This window comes from Microtus pennsylvanicus, chromosome X, assembly GCF_037038515.1.
Source record: "Microtus pennsylvanicus isolate mMicPen1 chromosome X, mMicPen1.hap1, whole genome shotgun sequence".
Taxonomy (NCBI): Eukaryota; Metazoa; Chordata; class Mammalia; order Rodentia; family Cricetidae; genus Microtus; species Microtus pennsylvanicus.
Genome location: NC_134601.1, coordinates 26,784,872 through 26,797,532, shown reverse-complemented (window position 1 = coordinate 26,797,532; position 12,661 = coordinate 26,784,872). Strand labels below are relative to the sequence as shown.

Here is a 12,661-nt window from a genome sequence, read left to right as displayed (position 1 = left end):
AGATCTTATTTCAGAGAAGGGGGGGTGCAGGTACCTGGGCTAGGTGTAATGAGTGACACGGGCCTGGATGCCCAGTATTTGTGAATTAAAGAAAGAGAATCTCTACTTTGAGGCCAGTTTAGGCTTTACAGGGAGACCTCGCCTTAAAACAAACAAACACCAACAACAAGAAGCGCAAGAAATTCACACGAACAGAAGACTCTGAGTCCCTTGTTTATGGGAACTTTTCTTTCCAGATATCCACACCACGTCCTCCAAATTTCAAAAACCTTTATTTTGAAAGAACAAGCGAAAGAAGACAGATAGCAATTACCAAGGACGATGACATTGAAGAAAATACAGTAAGTACTCTTCCCACACACAGCCCCTGCCCCCTTTCCCATCCCTGGCACAACATTAAAACCATCAAAGCACATTTGACAAAGAAACAGCAGTATGTAACTACGAAAGCAAATTTCCATACTGCTCAATCCAACTAAGCCATGTCAAATGTCCTTCCCCTAGCTAACTCCACCTGCTGGAATGCTGAAGAGATGTAAAACAGACACTTCTGGGGGTATTTGGGACTCTGTTAAACATTCACAAAGTTCGGTGACAAATCAATAAGAGTAGAGGACTCCTCTGATAGGTAAACACTGGATACAGCTTTCCCATCCAATTTCAGGTTTCAGAAAACCGCTAGGGCTGGAGATTCAAACTTTAAACAGGACCAATCGCTAGTCCCTCGGTGGAAACTGTGGGGAAGCTGTCAGACCCTGGTTGGCTACTGAGGATAGTGAAAGTGAGGCAGCTTTGGACTTAAAACCAAATTTGGCTGTGTCTAGTAAAAGACTGTTAATTAAATTTCAAACTGCTAGCCAAAGAGCTCAGTCGCTTGGACTCAAACAAAGGCGAGGAGAGACTTCCTACTGTGCCGCTTGAAGAAGCACACTATCTATTGCCTGCACATATCCCCTATTTGAATTAAACTTGATGTTGAGTGTTTCGAACTTAAAAGCCGAACCAGAAGCTAATTAAATTGAAGAAATTCTTCTTGTAAAATGGTGAGTTTAAGTTTACAGCTTAATGCAGAGAGGGAGTTCCATCCCACGTGGAAATAGGTTCTTTCTTTTCTGCTAGAATAGGATTCTCGTACCAGGAGGGTTCCCTATTCTACATTTGCTGGAATCAATTTATAAAGGGAAGGATACCTGTGCAGGATTAGTTCAGAGCCCCCTCCCCCACACATGCGTGTATACTCACACACATGGCAGTTCAATACATTTCCCCCCCCACACAGAATCTCACAGTCACGTGCTTGCTGGAGTCCACCTCACAAACACAGCTCAATAGTAGCCACACACATGTACATGCAGCAACATGTGAGCGTTGCTCCAGGGTGACTAAAGGCGGTGCACGAATGTCAATGTGGGGAGGTCATTTTAGGGTATAGATGTACACAAGCCAATTAACTTGCAGTTTGTACTTTTTGCTTTTCCCCTAAGAACAATAAATCAAATGAAAAACACACGCTGATATCTTCTTGGGTGTCAGGGAGGCAACTGCCTAGAAGGTCCACTTTTTGCACTTCCATTTTCCTAAGACACTTTCACTTTGCCCTGCGGGGCCTTCTCGTATAAGGAGGGCTGCTCTTCTGCACTCTCAGGCAAGGCCTTCTTCTCAGAACGCTCTTCCGGCTTGCGCGCAATCAGCAGGCGGCAGGTGAGCAGGATGCCGAACACCAGAGCGTGCGCATAACGTTTGAGAGGGTCGCCGACCAGCTGGTGGAAGAAGAGCACAACCAACACCAGCAACAGCAGGAAGAAGTTGGCCACATCTTTGGGACGCCCAGGGACCAGGGTCATGACGATGCCACAGGCCACTTCAAGAGCGCCAATACTTTTTCGAAGGATAATGGAGTTGATGCCCAGTTTCTTCAGCACAGGAAGGGCTCGGACATAGCTCTTGTATGCACGTTTCTAGAATAGGGATAGCATAAGGAAATCAATGCATTAATCACAATTTTAACAGCCAAATCAAGAAAACACCAGCAAGGGTCTGTTTTCCCTTTTTACACGAGCCAAAAGTATCTCATTTTTACCCTGTTCCTTAAATAAAACCTTGTGAATAGGGAAAAGGAGGAGGCGATCTGTTTGGAATCTCTGTGATTAAAAACTATAAAAAGTATGGGACTGGAGTTTCTTCCCTCTGTTCTTCTGAAGAGGCAAGCAGGTCTCTCTGTCTCTCTCTTTCCTTCCCTTCACGCTTCTCTCAATAAACTCCTCACTTAAGCTCAAAAAAAAGGTATGGGACTGGAGAGATGGCTCAGCAGTTAAGCTGTGTTAGGCTTGGTGGCACTTGCTTTTAGCATCAACACTTGGTGGGGACTAAGACAGGCTGATCTCTGTGAGGTCAAGGCCAGCCTGGTCCATATATTGAGTTCCAGGACAGCCAGGATTGCATCGTCTAGAGACCCTGTCTCAAAACAACCACAATAATTAAAAGAGCACTGGGTACTCTTGCAGGGGACTTGGGTTGGATTCCCAGCACCCACATGGTGGCTCATAACCTTTTCTAACTCTAGTTCCATGGGGACCTGCGTCTTCCCGCTTCTGTGGCGCTGCACAAATGTGCACAGACACATACAGAAAAAGCTCTCATACACATAAGAAAATTAGAAGAGGCCTTGAGACCACTAAGGCCCTCAGCTGCCCCATCCCTGCTAGCACATCCACCTTGGATTTAGCCTCCTGAACCGTAAAAATAAATGCTGGTTGTTCACAGACTGCCAGTTTGTAATATTTTGTTATGGCAATCTGAATGGATGAAGGCACTAAAAGTAATAACTCAGCAAACCTGGTTTCATAGTATTTTTTACAAGTTGCTGCCTGTAAATTACTAAGGAAATAAAAGAAACTCATTGAACCATAAAATTGGTCCAGGCAATCCATATCCATACTTTCTAGCACTTGCTTTGCCCAAAGGACAAGACAATGCATGGGAAAACCTCACAAATTTGACTTCCTTTATTGGACTGTATAGTAGTTTTTGTTTTTCGAGACTGGGTTTCTCTGTGTATCTCTCTGGCTGTCCTGGAACTCACTCTGTAGACCAGGCTGGCCTTGAACTCGCAGAGATCTACCTCTGCCTCCCAAGTGCTGGGTGGCCTATGCCACCATCGCCCAGCAGTATGGTAGGTTTTTTTTTTTAAAAGCAGAGGTGAAATATATGTTTGTAGAGTCTGCCAAAATTGCTGATCAACTTAAAAAGACACTGGGGCTACAGTTGACAGAGTAGTTGTCTAGCAGGCGTGAGGCCCTGGGTTCAATCCCCAGACTGCATGAATCAGGCATGTTGGCACTTGCCTGTAAGCCCACCACTCTAGAGGAGAAGGCAAGAAAATCAGAAGTTGAAGATCATCCTTAGCTACATAGAGGTCAGCCTGATACATATGAGACCACAGTCTAAAAGAACAAACCCTGGTTCCTTCACTGACTCAATATTTAGTATTTCCATATGCTAGGCACTGCACTAAGTATTCTGAATACGAATCTGAATCCTTTAAAAAAGAAAGCCTTATCTTATTTTTAATTAATTAATTTTTATTCTTACCATATTTTACATCCCAACCACAGTTTTGCCCCCTCTTCTCCTCCCAGTCCCTTTCCCCCACAGCCTCCTTTCTCCCCCAGATCCACTCCTCCTCCTTTTCCTTCAGAAGAGGGCAGCCCTCCTAGAGCTAGCCACTGAATATGGCATATCAAGTTACAATTAACACTAGGCACATATCCTCATAGCAAGACTGGACGAGGCAACTCAGTAGAAGGAAAAGGGTTCCAAGAGCAGGCAAAAGAGTCAGAGAAATCTCCCCACTCCCACGGCTGGGAGTTCCACAAGAACACCCAGCTACACAACAACAATGTATATGCAGAGGACCTAGCTCAGACCCATACAGGGCCCCTGATTGTCTCTCTGGTCTCTGTGAGTCCCTGTGAGCCCTGCTTATTTGATTCCGTGAGGCCTTACCTTCTTGTGGTTTGACGTTGAAAAGGGATAGATACTGAGCTATGTAAGTGTGATAGAGTGTTGAGTGTCACATAAAATAATGTAGTGGGTATAGTGGAGGCATATCAAAGCTCCTCAGATGGTGACAGTGACAGTGGGACCCTAAAGGAAAAGCTAGTGTTTACAAGTACCGTTCTTAATTAACACTAAGTTTTTCAAGGAGGAATCCCTAAATTCTAAAGTTTGAGCTTCTGGAGGATGCACAGAGGGGAGAAAGTCGGCTTCTTAGAGATCCTATAGTTTCTTCAGGTCCCAGAACATCCAGCTATGGACTGAGTAGCTTCTCTGAATGCCAGCCCCCACCCCCAGCACAAATCACTTAACACGCCAGAATAGATTTTTATCTATGGTATTGTGGAACCTGTAAGATTCCTATGGTATTGTGGAATCTTTAAGCAGTCACCCTCATGTCCTTGTACCCACACCCAGAAGAAACCTTCTTTTCAGCACTGGAAATCAAACCTAGGGCTTCATGCACAAAGACAGGAAAACGCTGCACCACTGAACCCTTGTTGCTTCTTTCTTCCCTCTTCCTTCTCAAGAGAAAACTGAATGTGGGTAAGGCATTTCATCAAATCTTTAGTTCTAAACTGAGCATACACACATTGGACCTATTATCCATGACTCAAATAGAGACTGTATAGTTTATTAGAAATGGGATGATATTCTTTCTGTTGTAGAGTAGAAAAGAGACATCAAAAGTTCCTACCATTATCAGCCCCTTTCTTAATGCTTGAGGAAGGCCACCTCACATTTTTTTTTTGAAACAGGATTTCCCTGTAGCTCTGTCCTGGAACTAGCTCTTGTAGACCAATCTGCCCTCAAACTCACAGAGATCCTCCTGCCTCTGCCTCCTGAGTGCTGGGATTAAAAGCGTGTGTCGCCACCACCCGGCTACCTCACTTCTAGCAATAGAAAGCTCACATGCCATGGATCTGTAGTAACTAGATCTCTGAAGGCATTAATGGTATTCATGGTAAAATAAAGAGAGCTGACTGACTCACTTTCCAAAAAACCTGTCCCAATTCACTTTTTTTATGTCTGCCTTTATTTTTCCACTCAAATGAAGCAGACCCTGAAGCCATAGTTTCCTGAAGAGGCAAAGAAGTGGGAAACAGAAGTGTTGAGTCAAATGTTTCAAATCTCTTCAAAGGCAATCATGCGACAGTATCCTTGGACCTGCATTTGTTTTATTGCTTGGATAAAATTACAGGTATCTTATTGCCTCAGTTTCCCCTTTTACAAATTAGATGATTATTTTGGAAATGTAATTAAAGATTCACAGTACCATAGCTTCAAGTGAGAGTAACACACACACACACACACACACACACACACAGAAAGAGAGAGAGAGAGAGAGAGAGAGAGAGAGAGAGAGAGAGAAATCTGGACAGTAAAGTTACCCTTGGCAGGGCAGAACTGAGAAGGGCATAGACCATGATGGAGTGCTGGTCATCTGCTTCTTCTAATGGGTACATACATATTTACATGGGGAGATTCTGAAATTTTCTGGAACAGTACAAGTATGTGTTGTCTGTGTGTTAGACTCCAATAAAATTTCCGGACAGAATTATATGCAAGTTGAAAGGTGCACTTACAAAAATATATTTTGCCCAAAGTCTCAGCCTAGTTACTATCTTAGACCACATAAAACCTACACAAGTGCTGCAAAATATGCTGACTCACGTATGATTTTCATGAATTTTTGTAGAAAAAAAGCCACCTGTGAATCATAGAGCATTATCTGAATGCAATAAAAGCTCATCACATTAAATTGCCAACTATTCACATGAATGATAAGCACCTTTTCAGGGCTCCCACTTCCCATTGTCATTTATACTTACCTAAAGAGAACTCTAACAAACCTGATCCCATTAAGCGAAGGGGATTCTGCCTATATTCTTCTTAGGGCAGGTGAATCTGTCCTCCATTGTTAAGTCAAAACCACTCAGAAACAAAGGCAGATGTTGGCCAAACAGAGTCTACAAGCTTCCAGACACAGCTTTGGTGTAATGTGTATGGTTCAGCTTGTGTGGCTAGCTGTGCGAACTAAGCAAGTCACATCACACCTGAGGGTCTATTTTCTCCCTAAGGAAATAGATATACTGCACCACTTCCAAGAAGTCTAAGCATCGGTGAATTACTACCCTATTACCTAGTTGGAAAGCAATTAATGGCACTGATTGGAAGCATAAAAGATTGCCTATGGACATTAAATAAACTGCACAAACATGTTGAGAATGTCTCATTAGGGTTACACAAACAGGGGAGCACTTAACTAACTACAGATAACCAAATTAACAGAATTAACAAATCTTTTCTGTGAGGGGATGCAAAGAATTAGAGACTTACCCTATGGTCCCCAAGGTCCAAATCCTTTGGCTTCTTTGTGACAGCATGCTGGTGTTTTCTTACTAATACATATGTGGTCTCCTGTGCTCACAGGATAAAACCACCACTTTAAAAAGCTGAATACAGATTGCATGCAGGTTAGCCATTCATATACCCCCAGTTCCCACGCGGGAAGCTACTTAGCAGCATCTATAAGCATTGTCTCCCAATTCAAGTGAACGAATGAGGCATTCAGTCAAGGGCATCTCTGATCATACAGGATTCACTTTGGATATAGAAGACTGTATAATAACACTTCCTTAATCTGGGGGAGGTATGAGACAACACATACCAAATGGATTATTTAGAGATGCATGTGCTAATTCTGTAGGAGTGTCACTGTATTGTACAGCAGCAAGTGGAGTCTTCAGTATTGTCTGATTGCATAAAGGTCTGTTCACAAGAGCACATGAAAGTACATTTTGTTTTCCTATGCACTAGATTCTAGCCCCTTAAATGACCATTAAAATTAGTTAGAAAACCACTGCATAAAATATAATCAATTATCACCATCACCTACTCAAAGATTTCCTTGAACACCTACTGTATCAGACATTATAAACATGTGTTTCGGCTAATGTTTACAACCTTTTGAGGTAGGAATTCTCATTTCCATTTTACAAATAAAGGAACCAAGAGTGCCAGAAATCTAACTCTGATTTGAATGAATCCAAACCCTGCACTCTTCCAACTAATATTTCCTGTATTCTCCAGTCAAGCCAGGAGAAAATTTCATATATAGTCTTTTGTTTTAATGGTTTATTCTTATTTTATGTGCCTTGGTGTTTTGCTTGCATGTGTGTCTGTGTGAGGGTGTCGGGAGTTACAGACAGTTGTGAGCTGCCATGTGGGTGCTGGGATTTGAATATGGGTCTTCTGGAAGAGCAGTCAATGCTTTTGATTGCTGAACCATCTCTCCAGCCCTCATATATAGTCTTTTGTTTGGTTTTTAGCACTTTTTCTAGTTATTCTTCATAGAGAGAATAATGTCTAAGATAACATAATAGCTTTATTTATTTTTTCTAGAGACAGAGTCTCTCTGTGTAGCCTAGGTTGGCTTCAGACTCACAGATATTCACGTGCCTCTGCCTCTCAAATGCTGGGATTAAAAGTGGGCTTGACATGCCTAACGTATAATGGCTTTAAAGTAGAGGTAAAAAAAAATAGACAGAAAAGAGATGTATAAGTCAAAATTTTAAAAATTGGCTCAGAAAAAGAACAACCCCTCAAAATATAGATTGGGAAATTGAACTCATACAAAAGAAAAAGAAAGAAGAATGTCAGGTATTTTTAAGAGTCAGTTGTAGGTTTTATCAACAAAAAAATTCAATGACCCTCTGTGCACATGATTTCCAATCTCCTCTCCAACAATAGCCTTCTCTATAATCTTGGATAAATCGTTAAACCTGGTGTGCTCCAATTATCCATTAGTAAAACAGAAAGGTCTAATAAAATGAATCTACCTCACGGAGATGTTCTGAATAAATAGCATAACTACACCAGCATCACTCATCACCCCCTTGAAATCTCATGAGAAATGACACTGCAGTCAATATGTGACTAACTCCACTAATGCAGAAAAGTCACTTCAAAATGGGAACTAATCATTCCATCTGCCCCACGTTTGCTGTTCTGAAGGACCATTGACCCCCTCTCAGAAACAAGAAATGGTTCATAATCAAGAATAAACCAGAAAAGATTGAAGAATGGTGATGAGGCAATGCTACAATGACTCATTAATTCACCCATCCATCCCATAAATATGTGTGTGTGTGTGTGTGTGTATCACTTTGGAGAATATATATATATTCTTTTGGAGAATATATATACACATACACACACACACACACACAGAGAGAGAGAGAGAGAGAGAGAGAGAGAGAGAGAGAGAGAGAGAGAGAGAATGTATATATGCCTTTAGAGACAAGGTCTTGCTATGTATCTCAGGCTAACCTGGAACTTCCAAATCTCTTGCCTTAGCATGCTGGATGCTGTCCACAAACGTATATTGAGCACATTTTGTTCAAGAACTGAATACTGCCTCATTTTCAAATGGGCTCAAGATTAAAGCTGGGATGAGTCTAGGCACTACGCAGTTCGCCTGCTGATGTCAGAAAGCCATCAGCAGCCACAGCCTGACACTCAGTGCAGGAGGAGACCCTGGAAAAGGGCAGTCTGAAAATCCTCTATAAGCTTCAGACCACTGCGACATCCACCTTGCAGTTAGATTTCTACCCCTCCAAAAGCCCCATAGTACAGAAACACAAAAGTGATCTAACACACACGCAATTGTTCCCTATTGCTCTGTTAGAGTATACCAATTTAAACCTTTTTCTGTATATGCCAGGAGATCTCCAGGCTGTTTTCTCTTGCTTTCGTTAGGCTGCAACAGACAGCTCCACTCCCTAGGAAGAAGCTCACTCTAAACCCATTTGTGGCTAGTACTCCTCATGAGCTCCTGCCAAGCTGGTAGGAAGCTTTCCGGTGGTGACTCCATCTTAGCCGAATTGCCTGCAGAGCCTAACACTGTACTTAGGGTGCAGCTTGGGGGTCCTCTAAGGCAGCTGGGTAGAGGTTCAGAGTACAGGAAACATAGTGAAGAAAGCTATGTACCTAAAGAAAGGGAAAGCTTAAAATACCTCTGGTGTACGTGCACAAATGTATAAATAAATGTACATACGAAAAGTAAAGCAAGAGCACATTCGTGCCTCTAAAATCAAACACTGAACTGGTGCAGCCAAGACAAAAGCATAAAAGCATTTCCCCTCCACTGCTTGCCTGTGTTCTAACCTCTTGAAGCCCTTTGGTGGCTTTTGCTACCTCACCCTACCCCCTTCCCCAGTGCAGGCAGCCTTGGCTACTTATTTTGACCTGCTTTCAAATCCATCTGGTCTAACATACTGGGAGGAGGGGAGATGAGAAGGAGAAGCATATTAGGATTTGCCTCTGGGAATAGACCTAAGCCCCCTTCCCCCACCCAAGAGTAATCCTGTGGTAAGGAAGAAACAGAACGCTCAAGCCTGAGCTGTGTGCAAGTATTTTCTGAACATCTACAATTTGCCAGACTTCCTCCATTTACGGCTCCTGTTGAAGGGGCCCTGGAAAGCTCTGCAGTGGGCCCTAGGAGGGCAATTAATCCCTCTCAGTGTGTGAGGCTATTCCTTCCTGCCTTGGCCCTAAAGTAGAGGTCCTTTTGCCTCTTGTCTCTCTTTCTTCTCTTTTCCCCTAAGCTCATTTTCATCTTGACCTTGAGAGCCCAGTAATGTGCTTACACTCATTACTGGCACTCTGGTGTAGGCTTCTAGAAGCTTGTCCCTGCAACCGGGGCGGGGGAATGGAATCGGCAAAGTGACAGGGGCGGAGGTGAGAGACCGAAAGTGCTAGAAACATCTCTTGCTATCTCCAAGTACTCCACTACATAAGTCCTCATGGCACCTAACTGGGAAAGGCAGCCCAGCCCCCAGTTTGCGGAGCTATTTTGGCCAGTCACCTTTGGGCATTCTAACTCTGCAGAGAGGAAACCTGCAGAGGGCCTGGCTCTGGGCAGCCACCGGAGGCACGGTGGGGATTACAGACGGTTTTGCAGGACAGGACGAACAGACTTGATAGATTGTGTAGATTAGCCTACGCACAAGAGAAAACAAGACATCCAGCTTTCCCCTCCAGTGAAGGGTTAGAAGCAGAAGAAGCTCCATGACCTTTATTTGGGGCAAGACTGCTTTGTCTCCAAGATCCAGAACGCACCCGGGCGCCTAAAGGCATACCGTCAGCTCTGCACACGGGATGAGGAAGAATACCTCGCCAGCCCCTACAAACCCCTAGCTTTAGGAGCCCGTCTCCTCACCCCACCCCCAGCTCTTCTTCTCTTTCCCCTTTGTTCCTCCCTAAAATAAATAAACTCTGGCTAGCTAAACTCTTTGCTTAGAGGGAAAGACTCCGACTTGGAGACTGGCTGTGGCTGGGACTTTGGGTGTGTGCTGGGAAGAGGGAAAGGCTCGTCAATGACAGGTGCTACGCAGGTCTCAGCCTTTTGCTACTTAAAATTGGGGGTCCTCGCTGGGCAGCCCCTCCCCCAATTGGCATGCAGTGGCACCGAAACAGTTGTTCCCGGCATAGCCCACAATGAAATCGTTTTTTGTCCAGCTGTTCCTTCTGAGCTGTAAAGTTGTTAGGGAGAAGGGAGGGTCCGCGGTTAGAGGAGAGGTTAAGGGAAAGGCACCGCACCGGAGCGGAGAAAAGAAAGAAAAGAAAGACGGAGAGGTAGTCACAATCCCATAGGGGTGCGCTCCTCATTGCTCGTCTACATCACTTACCATCTCATTGTAGGCATCCTTGCTGAGCCTGGGGGTCAACTTGATAGTCCCCATGAAAACAAAGAAGAGTCCCAGGGCCACAGAGAGGGCCACGATAGTTACGGTTCGTGGGGATGCCATGGAGTCGCCAAGGCAGGTCCCAACTAATCTCTCTGCTTTGCGCAGCCGGGGCTGTCAAGGCGCAGGCAGTTAGCACAGGGAGAGCTAGAGGCGCGCTGCGGAGGCAGCAGGCAGAGAGAATGACAAAGGGAGAGGAGGGAGCTGGAGAGAAAAATTGAGAGATCGAGATTCAACCACTCTCACTACAACAATGCTGGGTCCTAATGCCCTACGCTTGCACGGCATAAAGGACCCTGAAGAAGTTAAAAGAAGCCCTGAACTGAGACGGGGAACTTCCAATTCTTAAGTGCAAAGAAGGCAATTTATGCTTCAAGTTCAGCACCGGGAATGAGGAGTTTAGAAAGGCGTCCTTTCTACTATTTCACCAGGGGCATTTTGAACCCCCCCCTCACACCTACACTTCAGTTATTCACTCCTTATTTCAAACCTCATCATTTCCTTCAATCAAATCATTTAGTCCTCATGAAATCGTTGATTTCTGAAAGTGCTAACATTCAAGGACAAAACTGCAAGCCCCACTTGGTGGCTCAAGTCTGCAATCCCAGTATTTTGGTGCTGGGGCAGGATGATGGTAAATTCTGGACCAGCCTGGGCTACATAGGTAGTTCAAGGCCACCCTGAGCTACTTACTAAGAGTCCCTCTGAAAACTCATCCTTCCGAAAAAGAATTTAAAAAGAAACCATTAAGTTCTCAGGATTGACACCAACTTAAGAAGACTGTTTCTGCCGGGCGGTGGTGGCGCACGCCTTTAATCCCAGCACTCGGGAGGCAGAGGCAGGCGGATCTCTGTGAGTTCGAGGCCAGCCTGGTCTACAAGAGCTAGTTCCAGGACAGGAACCAAAAGCTACAGAGAAACCCTGTCTCGAAAAAAAAAAAAAAAGAAGACTGTTTCTTCTACTTCCTCAGAAACCATGTTATGATTAGTTAGTAGTTAAAATTTTTACATGGGGCTGGAGACCTAGCTCAGTCTGTAGAGTGCTTGCTACATGACACCCCACTTTTCACAATTTGATTCTGTCTCTCAAAAGATTTAGCTTTCAATAGGCCCCACTGCTAAGCACCATCCCTCATCTCCCCACCCACTGCCCCATCCTACCAGAGCTTTGCTACCACCCACGCATTTGCTCTCTCCTTTTCCTTTTCTTACTAGTCATTAGGCTATTGTGCTTACTCTTCAAAGGTCATTCATCTAATAACCTTTGCATCAATGTCACCTTCTCTATAAAGCCTCTCCGGATATAGTCCCAGCTACATGAGATTTTTTTTCCTCCTTTGATGTTGTTCTATTACAAAAAATCAATGCTTATCGACTATCTAATAGGGGCAAGAAACTGTTCTTGTAATATATATATATACTGTGAGCTAAATATGAACCCCCATTTGTGGATGGGGACATTGATGGGATTCAAGTGACTAGACAATTATATCTAGAAGCCAGGCTCATTTGGTTTGGTTAAACACATGAAATCTTTACTCCGGGAGTGGGTAAAGTGAACATCAGAGCCTCTGATAAGATTTGTTGCTCCGCTGCCCAAATTTGTGACCAGAGGTCTCAGATATATAGAATATATAGCCAGTGTGGAACTCACACTAAGAATGAATAGGGAGGTGGCACACTAGGATCCAAACATCCTTCTAGACTGCACGGGAACGGTCAGTGATCAGAGCGTGGTGTGTCTCTCTGTTAGGGCAGAGGGTAATTGGGCAAGCTGGGTGGTGACCACCCCATGTCTGACTAGAGTTCACCCCAGAGAGACAAGCAGAACCCCAGCAGCACTGCTCAAGGAGGGAG

The 12,661-nt window shown here is 44.1% G+C and overlaps 1 protein-coding gene across 1 annotated transcript; it reads right to left on the bottom strand.

The window, feature by feature from the left end:
• Positions 1-253: 253 nt before the first annotated feature.
• Tmem35a (transmembrane protein 35A) lies at positions 254-11,029 on the bottom strand. Its single transcript, XM_075958092.1, has 2 exons — positions 10,749-11,029; positions 254-1,958 (listed from the first exon to the last, which is right to left on the bottom strand). The coding sequence occupies exons 1-2, from the start codon at positions 10,866-10,868 to the stop codon at positions 1,578-1,580; spliced, it is 501 nt and encodes a 166-aa protein (XP_075814207.1). The 5' UTR covers positions 10,869-11,029; the 3' UTR covers positions 254-1,577.
• Positions 11,030-12,661: the final 1,632 nt, after the last annotated feature.